Source organism: Numenius arquata, chromosome Z, assembly GCF_964106895.1.
Source record: "Numenius arquata chromosome Z, bNumArq3.hap1.1, whole genome shotgun sequence".
Classification (NCBI taxonomy): Eukaryota; Metazoa; Chordata; class Aves; order Charadriiformes; family Scolopacidae; genus Numenius; species Numenius arquata.
Genome location: NC_133616.1, coordinates 49,817,290 through 49,844,201, shown reverse-complemented (window position 1 = coordinate 49,844,201; position 26,912 = coordinate 49,817,290). Strand labels below are relative to the sequence as shown.

At 37.8% G+C, this 26,912-nt stretch overlaps 1 protein-coding gene across 1 annotated transcript in view; it reads left to right on the top strand.

Annotated features, from left to right (window-relative positions):
• The window catches only part of ROR2 (receptor tyrosine kinase like orphan receptor 2), a 69,050-nt gene that overhangs the window by 14,468 nt on the left and 27,670 nt on the right, over positions 1-26,912 (top strand). Inside the window, exons 2-4 of the mRNA XM_074166391.1 lie at positions 6,772-6,849; positions 17,276-17,563; positions 18,618-18,648. Of these exons, the coding sequence (XP_074022492.1) occupies positions 6,772-6,849; positions 17,276-17,563; positions 18,618-18,648 (397 nt within the window). The remainder of the gene's footprint in view (positions 1-6,771; positions 6,850-17,275; positions 17,564-18,617; positions 18,649-26,912) is intronic.

The following is a 26,912-nucleotide window of genomic DNA, read 5'->3' as shown; positions in this document are numbered from 1 at the left end:
GCCTGTCTTTTTGATGAAGATTAATGTATTGTTTTGATGTCTGCTTATGACCATAACTATTTTGAAATCTGTTTATTGAAATTATCTCTTAAGCAGTGAATGATCTGTGAAGTCATAACTATTTCAGAGGGAAAAATTTATCTCTTTTATGATGAATGGTGTATGCCCGGTGAGCTGGCATTATGATCAGTTGGGCAAGTTAGTTTTCAAATGTGTGAAAGGGCATTCCTTTCTCAATAACATATGAAGTTTGCTTGTGTATTCTGTTGGTCATTGGTGCCTAAAATGGAGCAGGGGGGCTACCTGTATTGGACCTTGTCAGTAAGCAAATCTTCCCATATATTTAGAAGAAGAGAATTGACAACAGAAGCAGTGATTATTTATACTCAGTTTGGAAAATTATTTTCTATACTGTTTGTTTTCTTGCTGCAGTTTGGTATAGTAAGTCAAAGGAACAGAATGTATTTTGTACATGAGAAATATGGAACATGGACTTTAAATACGGTCTCTCTTTTGCAGTTGGGATTTTTCTTAAATTGAAATAGCTTCCTTTATTGCCCTGAGAAGTTAAGAAAACCTTTTCTTGTGAGCAGTTTAAAAGAGGTACTATTTACAACATCTGCATTTCACTTGACTGTGTGGTCCCTGAAAAGAGGAGTATTCCTGGGGTCTGACATGGCGCATCTGGCACATACGTTGTCCCATACTGGCATTTGACATTCAGGCTGAATTCTGGTTATGTTGCTCTTGTCTGGTCATGCAATGTGCAGCAAGGACAGACACTGCTGATCTTTTCTACCTGACACTATCACTGCAAATGTAAATTGAAGGAGTGTTCAGAAATAATCTGTGATACATTTAATGTCTGAGAGAGAACACGTGCAAGTGAAGAATGCACAATGGAACAGATGAGAGAGCTATGCAAGCCCGTGCCTTGGCTCTGATGGCAGCAAAAAGGAGGTGCTGAAGTAAAAGTGTAAGAAGTCATCTGGTGTACATAGTACTACTTTATGCCGGTTATTTACCTAGCCTCCAGCCACTTTGACCTCAGGGACTTCCTTGCCCACATAGAATCTATGAAGTAGATCTGAAAGGACTTTTCTCCGTGAACTTGCCTGATATCGCGTGTAGCCCATGTGAACTCAGCCCGCAGCCTAACTACCTCTTGTTTGGGAAAAATTTACCTTGTTTTAGCTTTGTTTTGAAATTGTTTTTTGCTTTTTCCCCTTCATATTGCCATTTCTTTTACTGAGAGATTGCTCTATCCTTTCTAAGATTCTTATGATAGATTCCATAGACCGCTAGTCAATAACATCAGCCATCTCCTTCTCAAGATAAAAAATCCTAGCAGCTGTACAAAATCTGGTTGATAACTTCAATTATCCTCACTGCTCTTCTCTGAAACTCTTCCGATTTTTCTGTACCATTTTTGAGACGAGAGGGCCTCAACAACACACAATGTTCAATGTATGAGAGCGGGCCATAGATTAATGCTTTAAGTTTTACTCTCTATTCTTTTCTTAAAAATACTGAATTACTGCATCTGAGAACTGAGCTCAATTTTGATGAACTATTTTGAGGCCAAGATCTCAGTCCTCAGTAGTCATGGTTGGTTCTGAACAAATCTTGTATTAAGAATAAGCTTTCCCCATGTGCACCTCTTTCCATTTGTCTCCATTATTCTTAGTCAGGTCTGTTGTTTACTCCCATTCCTTGTCTGCTTTACTTTCTTTGGTAGACTTGAATAAGAGAGTTTGATAGCCTGTATGCCCGTTAGCCATTCTCCTTTCTACAAACATCTGGGCCACCCAAAGCCCTCTGCCAGGAACTCTTTCAGGCTTGGACAGTGCAAGTCTGTGCAGCCGTTTTCTGTACATACCAGCACACTTGTCCAGCCTGCTGTGAGCGTTATTCAGACACCAGTGTGGATATGTTTATTGAGACATTTTCCAGACACCACGGTGATTGAATTGTCTTCAGTTAGCTACATATTTATGCAGAAGCATGGTAGTTAGCATACTTCTTGCCAGTGTGGGTTGATAATATCACGTGTAAGGTTCAAATATTGAGCATTTTTCCTCTTATCAGTTTTTAATAACAACTGTTTTGTGGGGTGCTGTTGTTTTGCAGCCAGTTTTCTGCTTTGCAGGTCTACCTTTATTCTTAGCATTGTATGACAATGCTGTATTTGTAATAGATATGAAACAAGATGTGACTAATATCTTTGTTGCATCTAAAATCAGTTTAATGAACAATTATATCTTTTCTGGCGGTAGGTGCTTACTAATCAAAACTGATAGTGAAAGCTGGACACTTGGCATTACTTTGTGGATTCTTCTCCCCTTCAGGTAGTGGAACAACACATAAAATTGCCACCAGGAAAGATACAGAAAGTCAGAGGAAGAAAAACAAAATGGGGTACCATTACTGAAATACTGAAAAAAAACAAAGGAGCACAGTTGTGTGGCGGTCTTAAAAGAAAAAGAAGACTGCAGAGAGTTGGTGGTGGCACATGATCAGCGGTGCATCTGCACTACATTGGGGGAATTAAAGAAAACATGAGAACAAGATTTTTTATATGTTGAGGAAATCAACTGCATCCTGGGCTACATCAAAAGAAGCATACCCAGCAGGTTGAGGGAGGGGATTCTGCCCATCTACTCTGACAAGACCCCACGTGGGTGCTGCGTCAAGCTCTGGGACCCCAGCACAAGAGTGACATTGACCTGTTGGCGCGAGTCCAGAGGAGGGCCATGAAGATGACCAGAGGGCTGGAGCACCTCTCCTATGAAGACAAGCTGAAAGAATCAGGGTTGTTCAGTCTGGAGAAGGCTCTCTCCTCTCTGGGGAGACCTTATAGCAGCCCTCCAATACTTTAAGGGAGCATATAGGAAAGATGGGAAGGGATTCTTTATACGGGAGTGTAGTGATAGGACGAGGGATAATGATTTTAAACTGAAAGAGGGTAGGTTTAGATTAGATATTAGGAAGAAGTTCTTTACTGTGAGGGTGGTGACACTGGAACACGTTGTTCAGAGTTGTTGATGCCCTATCCCTGGAGGTGTTCAAGGCCAGGCTGGATGGGGTTTTGGGCAACCTGATCTAGTGGGAAGTGTCCCTGCCCATGTCAGGGAGGCTTGGAAATAGATGATCTTTAAGATCCCTTCCAACTCTAACCATTCTATGATTCTATGAAATCATGGATTTACTCCTAGCAGGAAAAATGTACTAAGTTGTTAATAAAAAATCAGAAAGCACTGATAATACTGACAATAATCAACACGAAAACACAGCTTTTTCCTTGAAGTTATTGACTCCAGAATTAATTCTGTTTAGCTCAAGAGGAAAACAGTTTTTTTGGTTGTAGTCACTTGTTGATCATCTGATCCAGAAGCACTTGTGATCTAAAACCTCAGTATTTCATATTGGTGATAAATTTTTGGTGGTTTATGTTGTGGTACAGAACTTTAGGGTTAAAACTTGGAAGTCATAAGAAACGTGGTAGAGTTGGAATTTTGCAGATTACAGAAAGGGTACATATTTATTTCATAAAAGCAAGTTTAAGTGACAGATCTGCTTTGTATTTCTAATTTACAAAGTACACAAAGGATTTTCAATTTTAACTTTGCTTAGTTAGGGAGACTTTACTGTTAGGTGTTGTCCATGGTTTGTAATTGTTCTTTGGTGAAGCATATCTGGAGTTTAATGTTTTTTCTAGACATAAACATATCAAGCATGAATGAATCACACAAAAATATTATTGAAACATTTTCAAATCAGAGAGTGCTTTTGTTTCTTTCCATCTTTGTTTTGAAAAGCTTTTAACAATTAAGAGACATGGGCCTGGGAAGGAGGGAAGAGAAAAATAACATTTCTGTGCACATTTATCTGAGATTCGCATGGTTTTTTTCCTACTGTGAATTACACTAAATGACTGAAGAAATGGAAACAACTATTTTAAAGTTGAACACGTGGCAGTGTGCCGAGGTGGCCAAGAAGGCCAACGGCATCCTGGCCTGTATCAGGGATAGCGTGGACAGCAGGAGTAGGGAAGTGATCGTGCCTCTGTACTCGGCACTGGTGAGGCCTCACCTCGAGTACTGTGTTCAGTTCTGGGTCCCTCACTACAGGAAGGACATTGAGCTGCTGGAGCATGTCCAGAGGAGAGCCACCAAGCTGGTGAGGGGTCTAGAGAACAAGTCATATGAGGAGAGGTTGAGGGAACTGGGCTTGTTTAGTTTGGAGAAGAGGAGGCTGAGGGGGGACCTCATTGCCCTCTACAACCACCTGAAAGGAGGTTGTAGAGAGGTGGGTGTTGGACTCTTCTCCCAAGGGAATAATGACAGGACCAGAGGAAATGGTGTAAAGTTGCAGCAGGGGATGTTTAGGTTAGATATTAGGAAGAATTACTTTACTGAGAGAGTGGTCAGGCACTGGAACAGCCCACCCGGGAGGTGGTGGAGTCGCCATCACTGGAGGTATTTAAGAAATGTGTAGACATGGCACTTCAGGGCATGCTCTAGGACCTGAGATTGTTGGTTTGCGTCTGTTTGTGGGTGGTGTGGTGTGTGGTTGTGGGTGTTTGTTTTGGTTTGGTTTTGGTGTTTTGTGTTGTTTTGTTTTGTTTTGTTTCTGTTGGTTGGACTCGATGATCTCAAAGGTCCCTTCCAACCAGGAAGATTCTGTGATTCTGTATTAAACCAAAAAGCGCCACTCAGATCTTGGGCAGTTTGGATTCTGGAGGTCTGAGTGTTAAGCAACCAAGTCTCCGAAGTATGGACTTCTACAAATAATGTTTCATCCTGTGAATACAGCTGGAGTATGATCACCAGAACAAGCCAAGTACAGGTGCTTGTGACTAGATACACAGTTACTTTTCCTACTCTTCCTTTTACTCCAATGTCTCATCTTGGATTTATCTTCCTGTTACTGTCTTGTTCTAAATTCTTTATGCAACATAGAGGAGACCAAAGAGAAGCAAGGGAGTAGAGCTGAACTTGTCTTGCAGCCTCTTGGTAAAAATGAGATGTGATGTATCTCTGCTGACATTTGACAGAAATATCCCAACATGCATTCATCAACTCGCATCAAATCAAACAAATCAAGAAAACTTCTGTAGAGTAAAAAATCAGACACTGAGTCTGCACCATGTCCTCAGGGGTGTGAAGACACACTGGGGCAGGATTTACAATGGCAATGTAATATGCCACCACCTTGGCCACCCATTTCCATTTCTCCCTCCACTCTACATATGAAGACTATGTATCCTTTCCATTGGCCAGTGCTTGTAGTGGCAGAAGATGGTGTCTGTCCAAGTCTTAGCTGTTCCAGTTTGAGAGTGTCTTAGCAGCGGTGCAGCACTGTCTTCACCATCACTCTATTTGGAATGTCTGGGAATGACCACACAACTTGAGTTGAATCAGTAGTACTGTCAAGCTAGAAACCTCAAGCAGTAGGAGATGAATTAGTGACAAGGGGCAGTACTGTGACAAAATAAATCCTTTCAGACCCAGCCTGAGGTAGAGGGTGTCTCTGATGCCTGTGTTTCACCTTATAAACTGAAGGGCAAGTTAGCTAAATCTTCTGTTCTCAAATAGTGTGTAAAAGTATAAAGGAAAAATGAAAAATAATGACAGTCTCAATTCTTTTTTTTCTGTCATAATGAGGTGGAAGATAGGGATGGGGTTACTTGTGTTTCATCACTGTCACTTGTAGTCAGAGTGTTGTTGTAGGATTTAGTCTGAAGGAAAGAGAATGGGGGCGAAAGGAAGAGGGAAGGGCTTTTCCCTAGTTTCATTTTAGCCAAAACATTACCATGTACACCCCTAACAAATCAACAGTGAAATTCAGATCTTTAACTTTGAATCCTGATGACCTTAGATTTGCATGCTCACTTGGTGATATGCCAAGGTGATAAGGACTTTGGATGACTGTAAATTAGGAAATACAAAAATATAGCAGATGTTTTTTGATAAATTGCTTTAGTAAAAGCACCCCTATAGTTTTACCTGATTTATAAGTTCAGCTCTGTTCCTCACCCACCATATTTTCAAAAGGAACAGCGGACAGGTGAACTCCTATTTTATAATTGTCAGGGGTTTGTAAGACCTGCAAAAGCAAAGTAACATGTAAGTATTGTTTGCTGTCTGCATCAACTGCTGGCTAAACATTGTTTCTAGCATGTTCTGATATGTGTTAGACACAAACAAAGAAGGCACACAGAAAAATACCTGTCCGTTTCACCAACCTTTGGAATACTTGGATAACAGTTATTATATTTTCATTTCTGAGAGATACCTTTTGGGGAGTTGGCTGAGAATTGGATAAGAAAGTCAGCAGAAATGGTAAGACCTCCAGAAATAGAATCTGAATTACTGTAATGTAACTTCAAAAACAGATTTATGCCATTTTGTTACTGAGATTGTCAATAAAGCTCAAGTACTGCTTAATTTGTTGGGCCAGCACTGCTTTCAGGAAATGTTTGTGTTCTTTGTAAAACTATATGAATTTTATTCTGGTAAAACCTGGAAAAAGGGGTTTAATGCTACTCATATTGCCCAAGCACAAGGTTAAGCCCACAAGGTAAATTATTGCAAAGTTTTCTAATCTATGATGGATAGATGCTGACCTTGTTAGTTGGTGTTTCCTGTGTGCTACTCTGGAACCAGGATCTGGACTGAATGAGTTTGCTGAACTCACTGTTGTAACGCTGTTTAAGAGAAAGATTAACTCAAAACCTCAATTCAACAAAATCTTTTTTTTTTTCCCTAGGTGAAATGGAAATTCCAGATTCAAATGACCCCTTAGGTCATGCAGATGGACTTGAGAGACCAATTCCAACACCTAAAGGTAAAATTATTATAGTTACTTTTTCTTCCCCCTACCCAAATATAAGCATACTTTAGAAAGGACCAGAAAAATCCTGTTACTATATATTGACTTGATTCACCTGTAAATACCAGTCTGTAAGAAAGGCAGCCTTGTGTGACTTAATACTTCTGATTCTAAGCAGGGATAGCAGGTTACAGGAGTCTATAAAAATAATTTTTAAGCATGTTCCGTCCCTCCACACCCACTGAGGGATTAGATGTTTGACGCAAACACAGAGAGCTATTACTAACTTCGTAGAATATTTTCTGTCATGTTGGTGTTATGACAAAGATTTAATTTTGTACAGTGCTACACTTGGCATCTATAGGTAAATCTTAAGTATTGGTATCTCTAAATATCTTTTGTTTGAGAAATTCAATCTAGCCCCTGATGACACAAGAATACTCACTTTTTAAGTAACTCTGAGCATTAGTGATTTTTTTTTTAAATAGACTGTAATAGCGGAATTTCTAGTAACTTGTTAGCATAATTTTTTATGATACTTTATCACTTAAACTGGAAATCCAAATGCTAATCCTGCATCTGAAAATGCACGTATTTACTGTGAATTGTAATTACAATTTCGTGCAACTTTCTAATGCAGGACTTTTTTGGTGTTCTACCTGAAGAAACATATTTTCTCATGTTTTCTCATATTACAAGTTTTCTCACTTGTAATATGGATTTTTTTCTTTGTATGAATGCACTGTGGTAGTAAAGTCAGCCCTTATGCCTAGGAAAAATGTCAGATAATCTTGTTAATATGAAGAGCTCAGCCTGCTTTCTACCTTAGCATTAGCATTTCAGCAAGATGAGAACTTATTGAAGCCTACAAAGCTCTGAGGTGCTTGTCAGATGTTCTTCTTGCCGCTTCTCTTTCAGAGTAACACAAATTTTGAGGGTATCTTAGAATATAGTCTCCATTCTCATAGATATCCAATGTCCTGTAATACTTATTGTGCTTCACCTGAATGCTAATTAGACTTTTACCTTGACTATACTTAGAAGCTTTTTTCCAGAATCTTCCATTAATTTCTGTCCTTAATTGGACAAAAGAAGACATGTTTATGTTTGCATATCTCTAACCATGTTCCTACTGACCATCAGTGTGGGACCATGCCCCTCCCATTTGGGAGTAAGACTTGGTGTAGTCCTCAAATATTTAAATCGCTTTTCAAACCTTCTCAAACTCCTCTTCTCAAATAACTCAAAAGTCGTTTTATCCACACCACACTCATGTATTCATTACTTTTGATGGGAAAAGGTCCATGTTTAATCTTTGACTGCATCTGACAGGCTTGTTTACTTGGCAAGTTGGATCCACTTTTGTTATGTCTGAGCTTTTAAGGGTACAGACATAAAAGAAAATGTTTTTTCATGTCACATTACTTGGTTAAATTCTTGCTGAGAAAGGAGTTGCAGTTATTTCCTTTTTTTTTTTTTCCAGGGCCACAGGCAATACCTGTCTAAGGAAGTAATTAATCACATCTCAAACATTTCTACATCATAAGGATTTTGTATTTCCTTCAGAAAAAAAAGAGGCCCTTGTTCTTATATGACTCATTGGTAAAAGATCAGTTGTTAGTTTCCAGCATGCCTGGTCTGGAAATGGCCTCATTTTCCTCCCCTTCTATTTTTGTGGCTACAAAATTCTCCAAATAAGTAAAAATTCCTTGATTGAATTTTTTTGTTTCTTTGATTGGAATGTTAACCCATGTGTTTCTGTATCATAGTGAGGTAGTAATTTTTGTTTCAAAAAACCGTTACTTCAGAGTTCTACTTCAGAGTTTGTGCATACCATTGAGACCAATAGAGTTCTTCAACTTCTTCCATCGTATTGATCTTCTTTCCTTTCTTGATAAATGTTTAGCTATTCTGATTTGTTTATAACCTATATTTTTTTCTGATTGTAGAGTAGACCCAAACAGATATGAAAATAGTAGTAAATAGGCTTTAATAATTTCCAAAGTTAAAGCCACTTTAGAGTTACTATGATTATAGGTAACCCTCTCCTCTAAATCCTCCAGAAGTCCTGAAAAATGGCTCTGTGTCTAAAGAAGTAATCAGGTTAAGCAATGTATGATTGATGATGTGCCCTTTAGAAAAGTTACAAGTCTCTTCCTACAAGTGAAGCTAGCCTTCTGATAGTTGATGGAATAGGACCATGACTTGGCTAGGGCTTTGAGGAGAATTTATCTTGCCCTATTTCCTTTGAGTGAGCACCTGAACCACCAGCAGAGCACTGCCTCTGAGCAATGTTTTCTGAGAACCAGAGCATTTGCTGTAGAGTAACTTAGGTCTGCTTTGGAATAAAAATAAAAGGATTTAAACACAAATCACCTCCCAGTCCTGTGAATCTTTGCAAAGGTCATATTTTCCCCAATCTCAATTTCAATGGAGCATCTCTTCATGGCTTTCTGTTTTGCAACAAACTCTCCCTGAGAAAGTCTCTTTACCCTGCTCAAGAAGCAGAACTGTGTCAGCTCCATGATCCTCTCTGGAAACACCCGGCTTGCTGTGTGCTGGGTCCTGCACTCTCTGCCCACCCTTCTCCCAGCTTTTCCTGCAGGTGATGCTAGGGAAGGAGGTGATGCTGGGGAACGAGAACAGTTCCCTCTCTCACTGCAGCAGAGGGTTGGCCAGGACAAGGGAGCTTGTGAAGCCCAGAGGAGAAAAAGAACATATCTGTTAATCACAAATAAATGCAAGAGTTGTGGCACAAGCTGAAACCAAGTATTTTTTTGGTGATGAGCACTGTTTGTGCATCATCAAGGAGGTTAGTGCATCATTGCTCGCAATCTCAGACTTTTAAAACAAGCCTGGGGAAGGTATTAAAGGGTAAAACATGAACTCTTCATGCACAGATGAGCTGCCAGTAAAATTGTACATCATAAATAATGCCTGGTGGTGGGAATGTTAGAGCATAGTTAAGAAGTGCATGAGTAATGGCAACCTGCAACAGCTGAGTCTTTGAGTGATTTGTGTTGCTCCAGGAGAAGTGATGCCTCAAGCTTCTGACCTCAACTATGGTTTCTATACAAGTCTGTCTGGAATCTTATTCTGGTTCAAGGGGTACCTATATGATAAATCCAAGTTATGTCTGGACTATCCTGGTTGCTTTGACTTGACATAAGGTAACCTGTCAGGAATCATTCATATGTATTCGAAAAGTGGTGGCTTTTTATCTCCATGACTGGTGACCCAAAGAACAATCCACATCCTAACTGCACTGTTGTGCTCCCCAGAGATCTACTTCTAAATGTGCACTAGCGTAGGACAGGTGGTACCTGTCTCTTCACAATCTCATTTGGGAGTTCAGAAAATAAGAAAACAAAACCATTCCATTGTGTAGAATTGGATTCCTGGGGTATGTAAGATCTTCAGTCCTTCAAGTATGAGAAAATACTGCTCAAAAAGAGGTTTCCTTCTGCTACTAAGAGAGCTTAAGCCCACTGATTTTGGTGTGGAGAACAACGTGCACATTGTGGTAGTATTTCAATGTTAATTCCACTTCATTCATGAATGCGCTATAATTTGTTCCAAAGTACACTTGAAGTGCATGTGATCCAAATAATTTTATCTTACATGCTTCTGGCTGCATTTTTGTACATTGAGATCATAAACAGTATGGAAGATGGGGTGTAAAAAATGGGATTAAATTGGGCTGTAAAGGTATCAATTCATCTGGAAACATTATGTGGCAACAGTGTAGTTTCCTTAACTGCTCATGTGTACTTTGGGAGAGCTGCCAACATCCCTTCCATTTCCTAACCTGGCTCCAATATGTTATGGATCGCTCATCTTCATATTGTGGTTAAATAAAGCAGAGGGGTGAAGAATTGAGAAGAGTATTTTGTATTTAGGAAAATGGTCTGTGCAAGAAATCATGAGTCTTAGACTTCTCTCTCCCCTCCTTACTAGGATGGTGGTTTTCAGTATATTTCCAGTCCTGATTTACTTGTGGAAAGACTGACTTTACTGGATTCCCACCACCACCTCAAGTGTGATGGTGTGGTCCATGTCCCCTAAACTCTTGTACTTACAGCAGTGTTGCTATACACACCTGTAGAAACAAATGTTTCGAATTTCAACAACATTCATGTTTGTTTTCTCTTACAATAGTGTTCAGTTCTTTTATGCGCCCAGAACACTCTGCAACTCTGATATTCTTTATAGATTACCTGTCAGTTCTGTGAACACTTTATAGTTATTACTGTATTCAAAACACAGTAAATTTGCGAACAGTGTTATCTGCCTCAAGTCTTTCCTTGTTAATAATCAGTCATTCCATAAGCTAAAGTATGCTTCCTAGGTGAAAAATGATGTCTTATTATAGGAAATTATGAATTTGCTTCTAATAGAAATATCATTAGATTAATACTCAAAATGATTTCCAAAAAAATCTTCTGTATTGGACATAAGATTATATAAATCTTAAAATGCTTTCACAGACAGTTGTTATCAGAAAGAGTTGTGGTGAGGAAGACTATGTTCTTTTATTTATATCTAAGAAAATGAACAAAGACTTATTTGAAGACACAAATGAAAAAGGGGTGGGGAGGGAAGAAAAAAGAAGCAACAGGCTAAGGGGAAAAAAAAAACACCCCACATTCCTTTCTAAACAAGTCATAATTTACATGCTTTTAGTGGTTTTGAACATTGGAAAGTTTTTTGCCATGAATCTGAAAATGCTCTAAATTTTATGCAGTTACACAATATTCAGTGTTTGGTTGGTTTTTTTTAAGAACAGCTGATTTTAAATTTTGAGTATTTAAAGCCAACACTACTGTAAGTTGTGATTTGTTCTGTAATACTAAACAGATGGTTTTATGGGCTTTTTCAACTGTTGGATCTAAAGCTGTTTAAATACATACATAAGTCTTGTAAAGAAATATGTATTCTAAAAAGTCATAAAACATATATGGAATTATTACTACTTGTTCTGAAGAGATTATTGTATCTTCAGATATTTAACAATTTATGACTCAAATTTTCCTTTCTTTTTATCAGAAGTTGGACATTCATTGAGTCACAGAATGGTTTGGGTTGGAAAGAATCTTAAAGGTCATTGAGTTCCAACCCCTCTGCCCTCGGCAGGGACACCTTCCACTAGACCAGGCTACTCAAAGCCCCATCCAGCACTTGAACACTTCCGGGGATGGGGCATCCACAGCTTCTCTAGGCAACCTGTTCCAGTGTCTCATCACCTTCACAGTAAAGAATTTCTTCCTAACATCTAATCTAAATCACCCCTCTTTCCATTTTTATTTCCCTTGTGCAATGCAGAATGAAAACTAACTAACTGTTCCACAAAAATAGATGATTATCTCATAAACTCATTATCTCAGGAACACAGAAAGGTGTGGAACAGTATAGTTTCACACATATTACCACTTTGTGTGTGAATTTGGGAAGTCACTTAAACTTTCCTTGCTTTAGTTTCTGCATTTGGAAAATAAAGTTGATGATATCTTCCCATCTCATGAGACTTAGATATTCATAAATGATTCAGAAGTTCTGAGATTAAAAAAAAGTTGCAGATTTTTAATAATTGCTATTCATGGAGGCTATTATGAAGCTGGTTTGAAAATTATGAATACATAATTATTTTTTAAATCATGTAGGGGAAAAAAAGCAACAACTAAAAAAAAAAAAAAAAAAGAATAGAAACCAAAACTGTAATTGAAATGAGCTAAGCCGTAATTAACTTGATCTAAAGTAACTAAAGAGGTTTAAAATATTTTTTTAGAATGAACTTCAAAATCACAGCTAAGATTTTAAAATAACAGAAGCAGAGCAATCATTTTATATTGTAGTTATGCCAAGCATAGCACATATGGTTTGAGCCAATACCTTGGACATTTAATTGCCAGGATAATATAAATAAAACTAAGAAAAATAATATGTATGTGAGGTTTCAGTGATAGTTGCACTCTTTATGTTTTTAGCTTAGTATATACTCTTGTGCATATCTTGACAATGATTTGACACATGTGGGAAAAGTTTGGTTTTATATTCTTGCCAAAACATGCAAAATAGACCTGTCATCTTAGTTTTGATTTGCTGTGGGATTCTGTTTGATATATTTATATCAATTTTTTTCCATTTCAAAATGTGAAGTACTGGCAACCTAACAAAGACATTTCAAAATATGAAAGCATTTTGCCGGAATTCATGTCAGTCATTTCCCTAAGCTACTTTATTCATAGGGTGCATAGACTATGATAGTATAACATAATATATAGATTAAGTTGTGTTATCTTCTTGACAGAACAGTTGTTCTTGACAGAACAGTTTTTACTCTGTTCAAGCAAAATAAATATTAGTATTGGTTGTACACTATGTTAGAAACCATATTAAAAGACAAATTTAATTTAGGGCATATTTGCCTACAGCAAAAGCAGAAATATCCACCAGATAGCTTTTCTCTTTGAAGTACTTTAAGCCAAGCCAAAGATCACTGAAGGCAAAGGAAGCATTTTCCTTCATTTGAATGACCCTTGGAACCAAGCCAGAGTGTATAAAATAGTATATAACAGTAGTATTTGCATATCAAAGAAAATTGCTGGCCTTTATACTCAGATTTTTTAAAAATTCTATTTGATATCCATATCCCAAATGAAATATAATTGTTTACAATATGACATGTACAAGTTTAGTAATGCTGTTCATATATAGCAAGCCCCAAATATTATATAGAGAGTATTTATCTTCTGCTTCAAAGGTATGTCAGTATTAAAACAGATTAACAAATCTGTTCAAGTTTTAAAAAATTCTAGTTGACTGATGCATAACACAAAATATAGGACACAAGTTAAATACAAGTTCTAGTACCTTTACATTTCATTTTCCTCTGTACCTGTCCAAATGAATTTTTATTAAACAAAAAAGAGAAATACATCGGAAAAAAATTGCTTTGCACATTGTTGAGGTCCCTCTTTATCCTGGGAAACAGTTTGGTTTTATCCCAAATCATTGCATCAAACTGACATCCACACAGTGTTTGTGGTGTGGCATACATCACAAAAAGTAACTACTAATTATCACCACAGAAAATAAATAAGGAAAACATTCTTAAGAACATGGTTGGTTATATTTTCCACTTTGAAAGATTTGCAATTATGGATTATCTAAAGTGGACACCAAATAACAGAGCAGCACAACAAATGGCTGCCTGCTCTGTCATATAATTACTTCAGAGTCAGTAAGTATATAAACACAAGACTTCATCAGGATTTTCCAAAGAGGAAATGAAACTAGCAAATAGACACTGTGCACTTCAGGGTATGGACAGAGATGGTGGAGTCTGTCCTTGCTTCCCTACTGCTCCTAAGCTGCTCTGCTTCTTTGAAGAAAACATGAATGCTTTAAAGTTCAGTAGGTTAAAATATTTATTACTTGATTTGTAATAACATGGTGACATAAAGCACTGCAAAAAATGCCTGTAAAAATGGCAGCAGAAATAATGGACCAAAGCCAAATTCTGCCCCACAGGATATTCTTTCAGTTACACTGACTTCAGGGGAAGTGTATCTAATCACACTGGGTCTGAATTCATCCATAAATCTTTGGCATTGCTTTTGATGGTAATAATTTTGTTCTAGTTATTAATAAAATCTGATTTATAAATTCATATGAACTATTCTGGATTGTTTAAAAGCTATGGACCAAACTACTTCCTACAGTAACTCTGGTTTAATTGGTAAAACAGAAAGGTCTAACATGGATTTAATCTTGAGTTAATAACATTTGATGGTCCTAATAAGTAAATTTAGCATCTATTTTCACCCAAATTTATTTCAATGTAATATCCCTGATTAACCCAGAGTAAAGACTCAACCTGGTTATTTTAAATCAGAAAAAGTGAAATAGTGGTGTTGAGCAAGCTATAAGCTGACCAATGGCACAAAAACTGACCAAAGACACAAGAACAACACAGTCCCTGGCTGTCAACTTGCAGTGTTTGAATTGGCCCCACCTTTAGAGAAAGCATCTTTTCCACCTCCTTCTTAGGAATCAGGAGCATCTCTGAGCCAGATGATTGCCACTCTGTGCTGGCTACATCCTGGAAGTGGCCCAACTTTTTCTCAAAAGAGACCTTTAAACTGTCTCCTTCGCCTCCCTTGTGTGAACCTGTGATTCATCTCCCACAGTAACTGAGTCATAGGCCCATAGAATCACAGAGTAGGCCAGGTTGGGAGTGACTTCAAAAGATCATCTGCTCCAACCTTTTTTGGGAAAGGGAGCCAAGCCCGTGCAATCGCATCTTGAAAACCTCCAGTGGTAGGCACTCCACCACATGTCTGGGGAGGTCATTTTCAAGCAAATGAATGTTCCCACTGCAAAAAATTTCTTTCTTCTATTGAGATGAAACCCCTCCTGATGCAACTTGCACCCATTGGCCCTTGTCTTCTCCATGTGGCTCCTTGTGAAGAGACAGTCTTCCTCCTCTTTCTAGACACCTGTACTGGAAAACTGTGATGAGGTCCCCTTGAGCCTTCTCTTCTCTAGAGAGGAGAGATCCAACTTCTTCAAGCCTTTCCTTGTAGGGCAGGTTCTCCAGCCTCTTAGTCATCTTCATGGTCCTCCTTCAGACACTCTCCAGTGTTTCTATGTCATTTTTGAATTTCAAGGACCAGAAATGGACACAATATTCAAGAAATATTTTTTGTGCTCTGTCAAAATATTTTAAAGTCTAGTAAAGATTTTTATCCTAATAGGGAAAACTAATGTAAAATTACATACAGAATAGTTTATTATATTATGAGGAAAAAAGATGACAAAATTATCTTCCTGTAAATTTGCAATGTCATGTGGACATTATGTATATTTGGGTTTACTTCATTTTCTATTTAGTGACATACTAAATTCACACTTGCCTACATTGTATTTTGATGTTATTCATTAAAGCAAGATTTCCTTTGAAAGGCCAGTGCTAAAGAATAATGTAATATTTGGGAAAACACAGTGTTTCAGTAAAATCTGGCTTTGCAAATTCATTATATTTCTACTTTAAAATTCATGATATTTCTACTGTTCGCCTCTGCAGTACTATACCTAGACATTAGTGAGGAACTGATTTTCATGGTCATCTCAAACATAAATCAAAGCAGAGCATTAACTTTCTTAAGGTATTTCAGCAATTAGAGTGCAAATGTTGACCATTGCATTACTGGTGTTAGATTCCTGCATGGTAATATGTTATTTCCTAATTCAACAACTGCAAAATAATTTAACTGATAGGAAAGGACATGTGGATATCCATCAAAGTTATTTGATATTTGGATCCAGCTGACATAAAAATGTAATGTAATATGAAGTATTCCATATATTCTATGGCTAGATGGTATAAATTCATCAAAACAAACATATGAGCATGACAGCTAGATACTTCTCTTACTTGTTTTGACAATCATATTATTATTTCAGTGGAATTACATGCTTTCAAGCTGTCAATGTGTGATGTGTGTCAGTTACAGAACTCCTAACAACAAATTAAATTTAAAAATAATAACCTACAGAAGTTTTGATTGTCAAGTTTTTACAGTGTTCTTTTTTATAATTTAAGCTCACTAATACAGTATATGTGCTTTAACAAGCCACAAATTAGTGCTTTTAGTTTCCATTTATAAAACTAAACCCACGAAACCTCATTACTCAATATCCATACAGACCTTTCTGTGTCCGATTAAGAGTATTTTAGGACTTGATATAAAAAATGGCAACCTATAATAAATTTATAAGTGTCCTCTATATCACAGATTACTTCTGCAATCGAGACATCCTTTCTTTAAATTGAATGTAAGACTTATCTTTAAAATTCAATTGTAAGATAAACCTATCCAAATCAGGCTCATTTTAAGACTTTCTTGTCAAAGCATTAGCTGGCAAGTCAAATATCTAAAAGTAACTTTTCCAGTTTTAGTTATTTTTAAGACAAATATATGGCCATGTAAGAAGATCAAGTGGTAAAAGTATAATGATATTCTAATATGGTTGCAACTGGGATTACTCTTTTATGCTTGTATAGAATAAGGGTGTATTTTTCTGGTATAACACTACCATTTACCAAGAGACATAGAAACTAACTAGAAAAAGGCATTATTGCTTCAGAATAGGTGTCCACAAAGGGAGTTAGGATTGTAATGGTATTAATTCATGCTTGACCTTCTAATCTGCATACCTACCTGTAGACAAAACATTAAGTCAGTCATGAAAGACAATTAGAGTGGGATGTTATGGTGTTGCTAGGACAGTGAATTGCTTTTTTTTTTTTTTTTCTTAGTGTATGCTTGAAAGAAAACTGAAACTGTTTTCAAGATCCTCTATTAAAAACATGCCTTTAGGCAGCCTTTTACTGCAACCCAAATTAAGTTTGATCTTTTCTGACCTTTTACTCTCTTAGGTTACTTCCTGACCTTTTTGGAACCAGTGAACAACATCACTGTAGTCCAGGGGCAAACAGCAATCCTACACTGCAAGGTAGCAGGAAATCCATCTCCAAATGTCAGATGGTTAAAAAATGATGCTCCAGTGGTTCAGGAGCCAAGACGGATCATCATCAGAAAAACAGATTATGGTTCACGTCTGAGAATCCAGGATCTGGATACTACGGACACAGGATACTATCAGTGTGTAGCTTCGAATGGGATGAAGACAATAACTGCAACAGGAGTGTTGTTTGTAAGACTCGGTGAGTTCCTGGCTTTTATAATTACTCAGACTGCTTTATAGACTAAGTATTAGTTTTCACAATAGCATAATAAGAAATGAATTTAATGTTTTAAGAAGAATTCTCAACACAAAAGTAAATAAATAAAGCCATTGTCTGAGGGCTCTCCACAAGCACAGAGCTTTTCGGTTGAACTTGATACCCGTTTACTGGTAATAAAAGAAAGTAAATACAGATGGAAAGTTCTGTAAATATGTAGTGAAGAAAAATTTTAAAGAAATGCCAGTATAAAGTATAAAAAGGTAACATTTCATTGCCTGCAGTTTTCATCCTATTGCTGAACCCAGTTTGTAAAAAAAAAAAAAAAAACCACCTGAAGAGAAAAACAAGAAGTGATTTTTGATGTGATGTTAGTAGTGCTGGGCCCACCCTTGTGAAATATCACACCTGTACTGCTACATGAAATTCTGCCCTGTGAGAGCTGACGGTGCACCACACCTCTCAAGAAGTACTTATATTGCACTTTGGACACTTAGTCATCCAGCCTGGAAGGCAAGCTTTTATTTAGTTTGCTTCTGAAGCAATGGGGAAAAAAATTCTAGAGACATTTTCCTAAAATTTCTCCTAATTTTGTAATGAAAGTAGCTAAATCCAGAGTTTAGTTCGTAGTGCTGGGTATTGCACCTTGTTCTCACTGTTACAAAGGTTAAGAGTATATCTTTGTCATGCCATAAACTTTGATAGTAAGGCTCAGGTGGGGCTTATGAAGAGGAAAGTGGTGTGTCAAGATAACGCATTGTCTTTTTAACAGCCTGTGCTTTTATGGCAGCAGATACTTCCTAACAAAAATCAAGTCCACTCAAGTTGTTTCCCAAGCAGACAGAAAATTCATATAATTTTTATTTGTGGCTTTGAAATATTAATATATAATTGTGTGCAGGAATGCAGAGGGTTTTGTTTGAATCTTGAGACAAACCTTCCTTAAAGAGACAGTTACCTTTAGATTAATATTGACTTTTACAATGTTGTTATTCTTGAGCCAAACTTGCCAGCAATGTTTGTTTTATGCTTACAGGTCCAACAAACAGCCCAAATCACAATCTTCAGTAAGTACTTTTTGGAAAATTACTTAATGCACTCTGACCAATTTTGTTCTGTAAGAATTTAGTTCATAAATTCAGTAAACACTGCCTGCAATCACAGTTTCCTTGCTAAAAATATCTAATTTGATCAAAAACTCACAGAATGGATGAAGTTTTTTCAGAGAGGGACAGCATTGTGTTATAGCGGGTTTTGGTTTGGTTGAATTTTCTTGAGCAACTTCTGCTTGTTTGCTTCATATTTTGGACAAGCAAAATACCACATAGTCATGATGTTTGAACAATAATTGTTTACAGGGCAAGTATGGGCTGGAAGAGTGGTTAAAAATGAATCGGTAAAATGCTTAGGTTGCTATGGTTGTAAATTTACCGATGTTATATTATCTTAACTTGAAAAGTCAGATGAAACAAGACTAGAATCCCGTCTTTGAGTAGCTAGGTAAAACCTCTGTTTGTTAGTGTAATTTTGACATATGGTGGTGATTTGGTGATTTTTGCTAGTTGCTCACTTGCTGATCCAGTCATAAAGATGAAAATAAATCAGTTCTGTTTCATCATCATTGCTTTATGTGTTAGTTTTAATTTAAATACTGTGTCTTGTATAATTTCTTGAAATAGATTCTGCAGTTGATCAATCAGTAGAGGAATGGAGTCTGAGGCCCTTTTACGTGTTAATGGCATAAAATCAGTGCTGGTGATGGACTGATAAGAGTAAAAGCAAATTTGAAAAGACACATGGGTGCTTTTCAGAAATACATTATTGATCAGTGTTTGTGATCTCTGAAGTCCCAAGAGCCTGAGTGGAAACACTTGAAATAACTGCAGGGGCTGACCAGTACTCCATCCATCCATCTTCCACGTACCTCACTCATTGTCTTACATATATAAATATTACCACATGGAACACATTCTTGTATTTTATATGCACAGAAAGTGTGAATGAATTTAAAAGATTTCAACATTATAGGGATTTAACAAGTTTTCATATTTTTCTTAAAATTGATTGCTACTTCACCTATTACAGCACTTTAGAAAACTGTCATGCATCAGCTCTAGAAAAAAGAAAAATAGTAAGATATCAGGAAGCTGTCTGATCTTTTATGAAATCAGAAGGCAGAGACTGGTACAAGAGACAGTAAACTGAAATATGTATAGTAAGGCACTGAACTGAAGTTCAAAGAACAGTTCTCAAATGCAACTGAAGAGTAGCAAGCTTTGAGCACAAGGTGAAAAGCTGTGAACCAGGTTTTACATTGATTCACTTTTTGTTATTGAGCAAATAATTAATCTTGTGTCTTTTGATTTCCCTAACATTTCCCAACTTCTTTGCCTGTACTGAGCATTGACTTATTAATATTTTACAAATACCAATATAAATTTTAAAAACTCCAACTGATAAAGGGAAAAAAATTACTATGTGAGACATATTTCTTAGTTACACCCCCCTATCAAAGTGGAAGTGAATTAAAGTTCCTGAGACATCTTTCATTCTGGTTTTGCCTAGGTTTTGAATGCTTGACTATTCAACCATTACTGGTGTTATTGTTTGAAGAACCCACCCCCCTAACTGTCATTTAGACAGTTATTCTGTCACCCAATGACCTCTCCCCTCCTGGGAAGGGGAATCAGATAAAACAAAAAAACCCAAGGGTTGTAATGTAAACAGATTTAATAGAATAAGACTATATAATTAACAGTATTAACACTAAAGTACCAATATTGTTCCCAATACCAATATAAAATATATAAGGATTATACTCAGCCAATTCTATCAGCAGGAAGCTGTGCACTCCCAGCAGTGGACAGTAAATGTCAGACACTGCGAGTGCTATGAGCGCTATGATTTTGGGAAGGAGAGGAAGGTTCAGGGGTCCAGTACTGGGGCAAGAAGCTCTCAGGATCACAGCCATCATAGAAGAAAGAAGCTCCTCAGCAAACTTTCTAATTTATACTGAATGTGACATTCATGGTATGAAATAATCCTGTTGGCCAGCTTGAGACAAGTTCCCAGGTCTCATTCTTCCTCATCGCTGCACCTGACTAGTTCGAAAACACTGAGGCCTTAAAACCCATATAACATAGCTATTTTCACAAAAACATAAAAAATATTTTCACAAATTCAGACATGAGAGTCTTCTAAAAATGTAGTTTTTCCAAGCACTTGGAGAAACCTTACTGAAAAGCAAAATTTTTGAAAGATAAATTAATCCCATGTCACTCAATCCAGGTCAGCTGGTTTTGAACTGTAAATTAAAATAAAGAAAAAAATACACAGAAACCAACCAACCAAAACCAAAAAACCTAAAGAAAAAACAAAATCCTGTCATTTGGACCTCTAAATTGGTCTTGTACCAATGGTATCAGTGGTGGACCTGGAAGCACTAATGTGCCATCATTGTTTTGGACTTGCTATTAATAGATGAAGTGAAGAGTACACTGCTGGTAGATTAATCTTTTTAAATATCCACTAGATTGAAGAGAAAGCTGAAACTTGAGAAACACAAGCTGAGGTCAGAGGTCTAGTGAGAAGTCATGAGGTACTTAGGAGATTCAAGAGTTTTCAGGGTTTACAGATCTTTGACCCACTGCATGCCTGCTCCTGTTTCAAGATTTTTTTCTCTTTCCTACTTAACCAGGTTTCGCCCACCTTTACAAAGTTCCTACCCTTCCTTTTGATACTCTTTTATTTTTTTCCTCTTCTTCTTACTCACAATTTTTCCCATGTTCATCTGCTCCTGTCTAGTCCTTCAAATAAAATGCTGTAATTTGGTAGTAATATTTTTTTACTTTTCAGAAACTGACAATGTTTTTTTTACTGAATACTTTGTATAAAATCATGCAGGTCAGTTTGTAAGCCAGAAAAGAGGAAAGGGGAAAAAGGCAAAAGAAATACCTAACTGCTTGGAAGGAGCCTGTGTGGAACAAAGGGCTCTTTCTGTTTGCTGGCTGCACAGCATAGTCTCATGTTGAGACACCCAAGGGCTGTTTCTCCTGGCATTATGCTTCCAAAAAGACATGCTTCAGTGGAAGTGCTGAAACCTAAAACCATTGTAACTTGATTTAAAACTATATCTAATGAATTATTGAGGGATAAAAATATTACCTGTGTAGATACCATCTAGGAAGGTATTTTTGTGCAGTCTGTGTGTTCTGCTGGGGATTGCTAGAAATTATCTACAATTAAAGATTGCCAGACATCAAATGTGCATTATATAGTCAGACTTACCAGTGCAAAAAGGGTCCTGATCTTCAGGTAGTGGAGACATTTCCATCAAAATCTAAAAGTAAAAATTTTAACTAAACACATAGTTTAAACTAGTGTGGGTTTTTTGAGGGTGGAAACGTCTTTATTTCCTGTGATGTAAATTTGTAAAAATTTCTAGTGATTTTTCTGTAGAAATGGAAAAATACAATCTATCCAAATTACTTTATCAAAAGTATTAAAATTATTGAAAGTATTAATAGTTAGTATAAATTAATTTACAAAGGAAATAAAATCAAAACAGTCAGAAAACTAGTCTCTGACCAGCCTTCGCTGTCCAAAGGACTATAGGACTGTTCTTCTAGAGGACAAGCCAACAAGTTGAATTCTTTGTCTCACTGCATAATGCTATTACATTTTGTGTCATTAACATTATTTAGCTTTTGCCCTTCTAAAGAGAGACATCTTGTCCATTCAGAAAGATAGAAATGTGTGGAAATAAAATAGATGCAATAAATAGCAAATGCTAGAGAATGTTTTTCAACAATTTAAAATTAAGCAACCAATGTTAATGTCTTAAAGCCTAAGAGCAAGAGGGCAGAAGCAGTTGCCTTCCTTTCTAGATGTATTGCTCTTATGAGACAGAATCATTCTAAAAGACTGCATGTTCTCTAGTCTCATGTATTTTTCTCTAAATATCATGGTTATATTGAATTTTACCCATTGGGCAAATTCCCGTTTCGAAGCTGTTCAGATTTTTCATTAAGGCTGTGACTGTAGTGGTGCCACCTTGAAGGGAACTTGAGATGGAAGATATATGACAGTTTGTTGGCTCGAAGGGCTTCTGGAAAATCTGATGAGGCTTTAGCAGAAGTGAGGAAGGCACAACAGAGTACAGGCAGAAAGAAGTAGCTATAAACTCAGCCCTTGCCAAGTATAGGTGAACAGAACTGGCTCTGTTGCTAGTCCTGCACTTCTCCCCACATGACCTTTCTGCAGTCTGCTCAGGATGCCAAGAGGTGAATGTTTCCTTCCACACCCCTGTGCAGGGAAACTGGGCATTGAGAAGTCCCTGTTTTATAAAACTCTGACTAAGATCAGTTCTGAGTTTGCAGTCACTGATGTCTATATGCTGGACATTTAGAAGGAGAAATAGGTAGGAAGAAACACTCTCATTGAGTAGAGATTACCATTACTTTGGGGAGGAGTTTTTGAGGTATTAGTGATTCAGAATAAATTTACATGTTCTCATGCCTTATTTTCTTCAGGTAGTTTGGGACAACAGTAAAAATTTTAAAATTCAGTCCATTGAAGAAAAGTGATGAAGCAATTGTAGCTGAGCAAAAAACAGTTGTTTCAAACAATGGAAAACAGAATGTCTTTAAAACCTAGTAACACCTCTGAGTTTAAACTCTGATGAGGAACCCTGAGGCTGGGGGCAGGGGGCAATTTATTCTCTGTGGATGTGCATATCCCATGGCTTTTACCATACAGTCAAAGTACATCTCTTCTGTGACCCCAAAGGGGACTCTCTGCATGATGTTTCAGGCACTCATAAAGCTTTATGATGGGGGCAAGTATGTTTTCATGATGTGACAAATGTAATTATAAGGTGGAAAAGGTACCCAACACCATGTTAAAAAGGAAGAACACTTTACTTAAGGTGATACAGCAGCACCACTTGTATCTTCCTTCTTTCTGCAGGTGGCATGCCACATGCTCTTTAGTCTCAGTGCGGATCAGCCACTGATAACAACATTTTTAACCTTGTAAATTATACAAGATTATCTTAAAATTCACATAAACAGATGTATTTATAAGCAATAAAAGGTTGTCCTGGCTCAGAAGTTACAGTGTTTATTCAGGCCCATGAGGACTGGGTGTTCAACGATGGGCCTCCTCCAGAATGACATGCACACCTTTTGTTTCATCAAAATACACACTTGGCTGAGATGACCATATTTGAAGTACATATATTTTTCTAAGATATTTGTGGTAACGTTGAAGTCACAGAATAAGCACATACTTTGTGTTCTGGTTTCCTGTTTTAATCAAGAAAGAAGAAGGATTTTCTGATTAAAACACTGGCCTGTAATTTTAGAGGTCTGGATTCAATTTCTGGCTGTTCTCCTGTCTCCATATGTGATTGCAGCAAGTTGTTTAACCTTTTTCTCTCTGTGTTTTGTACATCAAATGGAGATGGTCAATCTTGGGAATTTTTTGCCTTCCTCTATTATGGAATCAGATCACTTCAAAATGTTTAGGGTACATTCTCTCCCCATGAAGCATGGAATGTTATTCCTGTTTTATGAATGAGGAACTGAGGCACAGATTATCTCAGGCTGGTCTACATTAAACAGCATATGTTTGCCTAGGCAGATTTTCTGGCTCCCTGACAATCCAGTTTGGGGGATCTGGCTGGAACATACTCCAATTCCCTCCTAGCCTCTGTGTGTCAGTTTCCTTTTTGCTTTCAAGGTTAGGTGGTGTGGGGTTAGGGCTCCTTTCAGTGAATTTTCATCCACAATCTCAGGCCTGCTTCTGGGTCTATTGGTTTAAATGTCCTTTGATAGTCACTCAGGCCGAGATAGGAAATTTGTAGAAGGAGAAGGGAAGTGAAACCAAGGCTGCACTAAGCCATTTTCTCTCTTATCTATTTTAGAGCATAATTTTTCAGTACAGTGATTGTTTTCACTCTAGCTGTGTAGGACACAGCCTAGTAGGGCTCATAAGTATACTCTGACACTAATAATATATAACTAAAAATTATACTCTTATCTGTCCAGAGCCGTAGAGCACAGTCAGAAGACGTTGTCCTGCTATCTTGTAATGGAAACTGAAATTTTTATCCGAGCCTTATTTTTGTGTTTCAAAAAATGTATTTTTTCTCATTAAAACCCCAGAATCTCTGTAATCCAAGGCAGGGTTAGAGAGCAGTGGAAGTACTGGTTTGGGTTACTTTGCACCACACCAGATCCCAGCTTCCTCCTACAATATGTTATTTCTTCAACTTTAATCTTCCACTTAAATATTTTCTAATCACTAGTAAATAAATGATGAATGATCTAATGCATTTTATATTATTTTGTGATAAAAGTAGAAATTGAATATGTGCTTACAAAACTGATTAATTTTAAAAGCCGGATGTGTATTTAAACTAATATCCATAGCATCTTGGAGCATTTCTGCAACTCGTTCTCTGGTGAAACTATTGCAAGTGGTAATTTTTTCCTTTCTCTCAAGGGAAGGTCAGAACAAAGGAAAGAAGCTGACAGGGAATATAGAAAAAGACAGATAACAGTTTGTTTCAGTCTGTTATACTCACTAATCCATATTGTTCAGAAACCCCCCAAAACAAAAGGAAAGCCAAGCATATGCAAAGGTGATTAAAAATAGATCTCTAGAAAATTTTTATCTTCTTTGTGCTACTGTATAAATCAAATGCCCCTGAGACTTAGGGTGTAATGCATCTACTTTCCACTGCTTTGCTGAGAGAGTCTGATTGAAAAAACAAGAAAGCAATCCTATGGGACTTGTCTGCTGTTGGGCAAGGTTTCCAAGTATCTTATGAAGAAGAAGCCATTAGTCACACTTCCATCTACTCTTACAGTTAAGCTAAATTAGGTTTAAATGTGAGGAAGCACCTTCCCGCTTTTGATTAACAATATGGTCAAGATACTTTTAAATGGGTTGGATCAAGCAGTGTAATAAGTGTAACGCTTGCTACTGTGCATTTATATGTAGGGTTACAGCATGCAGCACACAAACACTTTCTTTCCTAAGAGTTCTGCTTTCCAAAATTTAGAAATGTAGCTTGTAGGTGGATAGACTGGGGAAGATGATTGCCCTCTCTAGAAAGAAATGGGAGAACTGGTCACCCAGGATGTGGAAAAGGCTGAGTTACTGAATGACTTTTTCACCTCAGTCTTCACTGGCAAGGGCTCTAACCACACCACCCAAGTCGTGGAAGGCAAAAACAGGTGCTATGAGAACGAACAACCACCCACTGTAGGAGAAGATCAGGTTCGAGACCATCTAAGGAGCACGAAGGTGCATAAATCCATGGGACCTGATGAAATCCATCCATAGGTCCTGATGGAGCTGGTGGATGAAGTTGTTAAGCTGCTTTCCATTATATTTGAAAAGTCATGGCAGTCTGGTGAAGTTCCCACTGACTGGAAAAGGGGAAACATAACCCCCATTTTCAAAAAGGGAAGAAAGGAAGACCTGGGGAACTACACGCAGGTCAGTCTCACCTCTGTGTCTGGCAAGATCATGGAGAAGATCCTCCTGGAATCTCTGCAAAGGCACACGGAAAATAAGGAGGTGATTGGTGACAGCCAACATGGCTTCACCAAGGGCAAATCATGCCTGACAAATTTGGTAGCCTTTTACGATGTTACCACAGCACTGGTAGACAAGGGCAGAGCAACAGATGTCATCTACCTGGACTTATGCAGAGCACTCAACACTGTCCCACATGACATCCTGGTCTCAAAATTGGAAAGTCATGGATTTGATAGATGGACCACTCAGTGGATAAGGAACTGGCTAGATGCCCGCACTCAAAGGTTTGTGGTCAACGGTTCAATGTCCAAGTGGCAGCCAGTGATGAGTGGTGTTCCTCAGGGGTCGGTATTGAGACAAGTAATGTTTAACATCTTTGTTGGTGACATAGGCAGTGGGACAGAGTGCACCCTCAGCAAGTTTGCCAATGACACCAAGCTGTGTGGTGTGGTCCACACGTTGGAGGGAAGTGATGCTCTCCAGAGGGACCTGGACAGGCTGGAGAGGTGGGCCCATGCATAACACATGAAATTCAACCAAGCCAAGTGCAGGGTCCTGCACCTGGGACATGGCAATCCCAGGCACAAATACAGGTTGCGTTGAGAATGGCTGGAGAGCAGCCCCGAGGAGAATGACTTGGGGGTTCTTATGGATGAGAAGCTCAACATGAGCCAGCAGTGCGTGCTGGCAGCCCAGAAAGCCAACCGCATCCTGGGCTGCATCAAAAGAAGTGTGGCCAGCAGGTCAAGGGAGGTGATTCTGCCCCTCTACTCTGCACTCG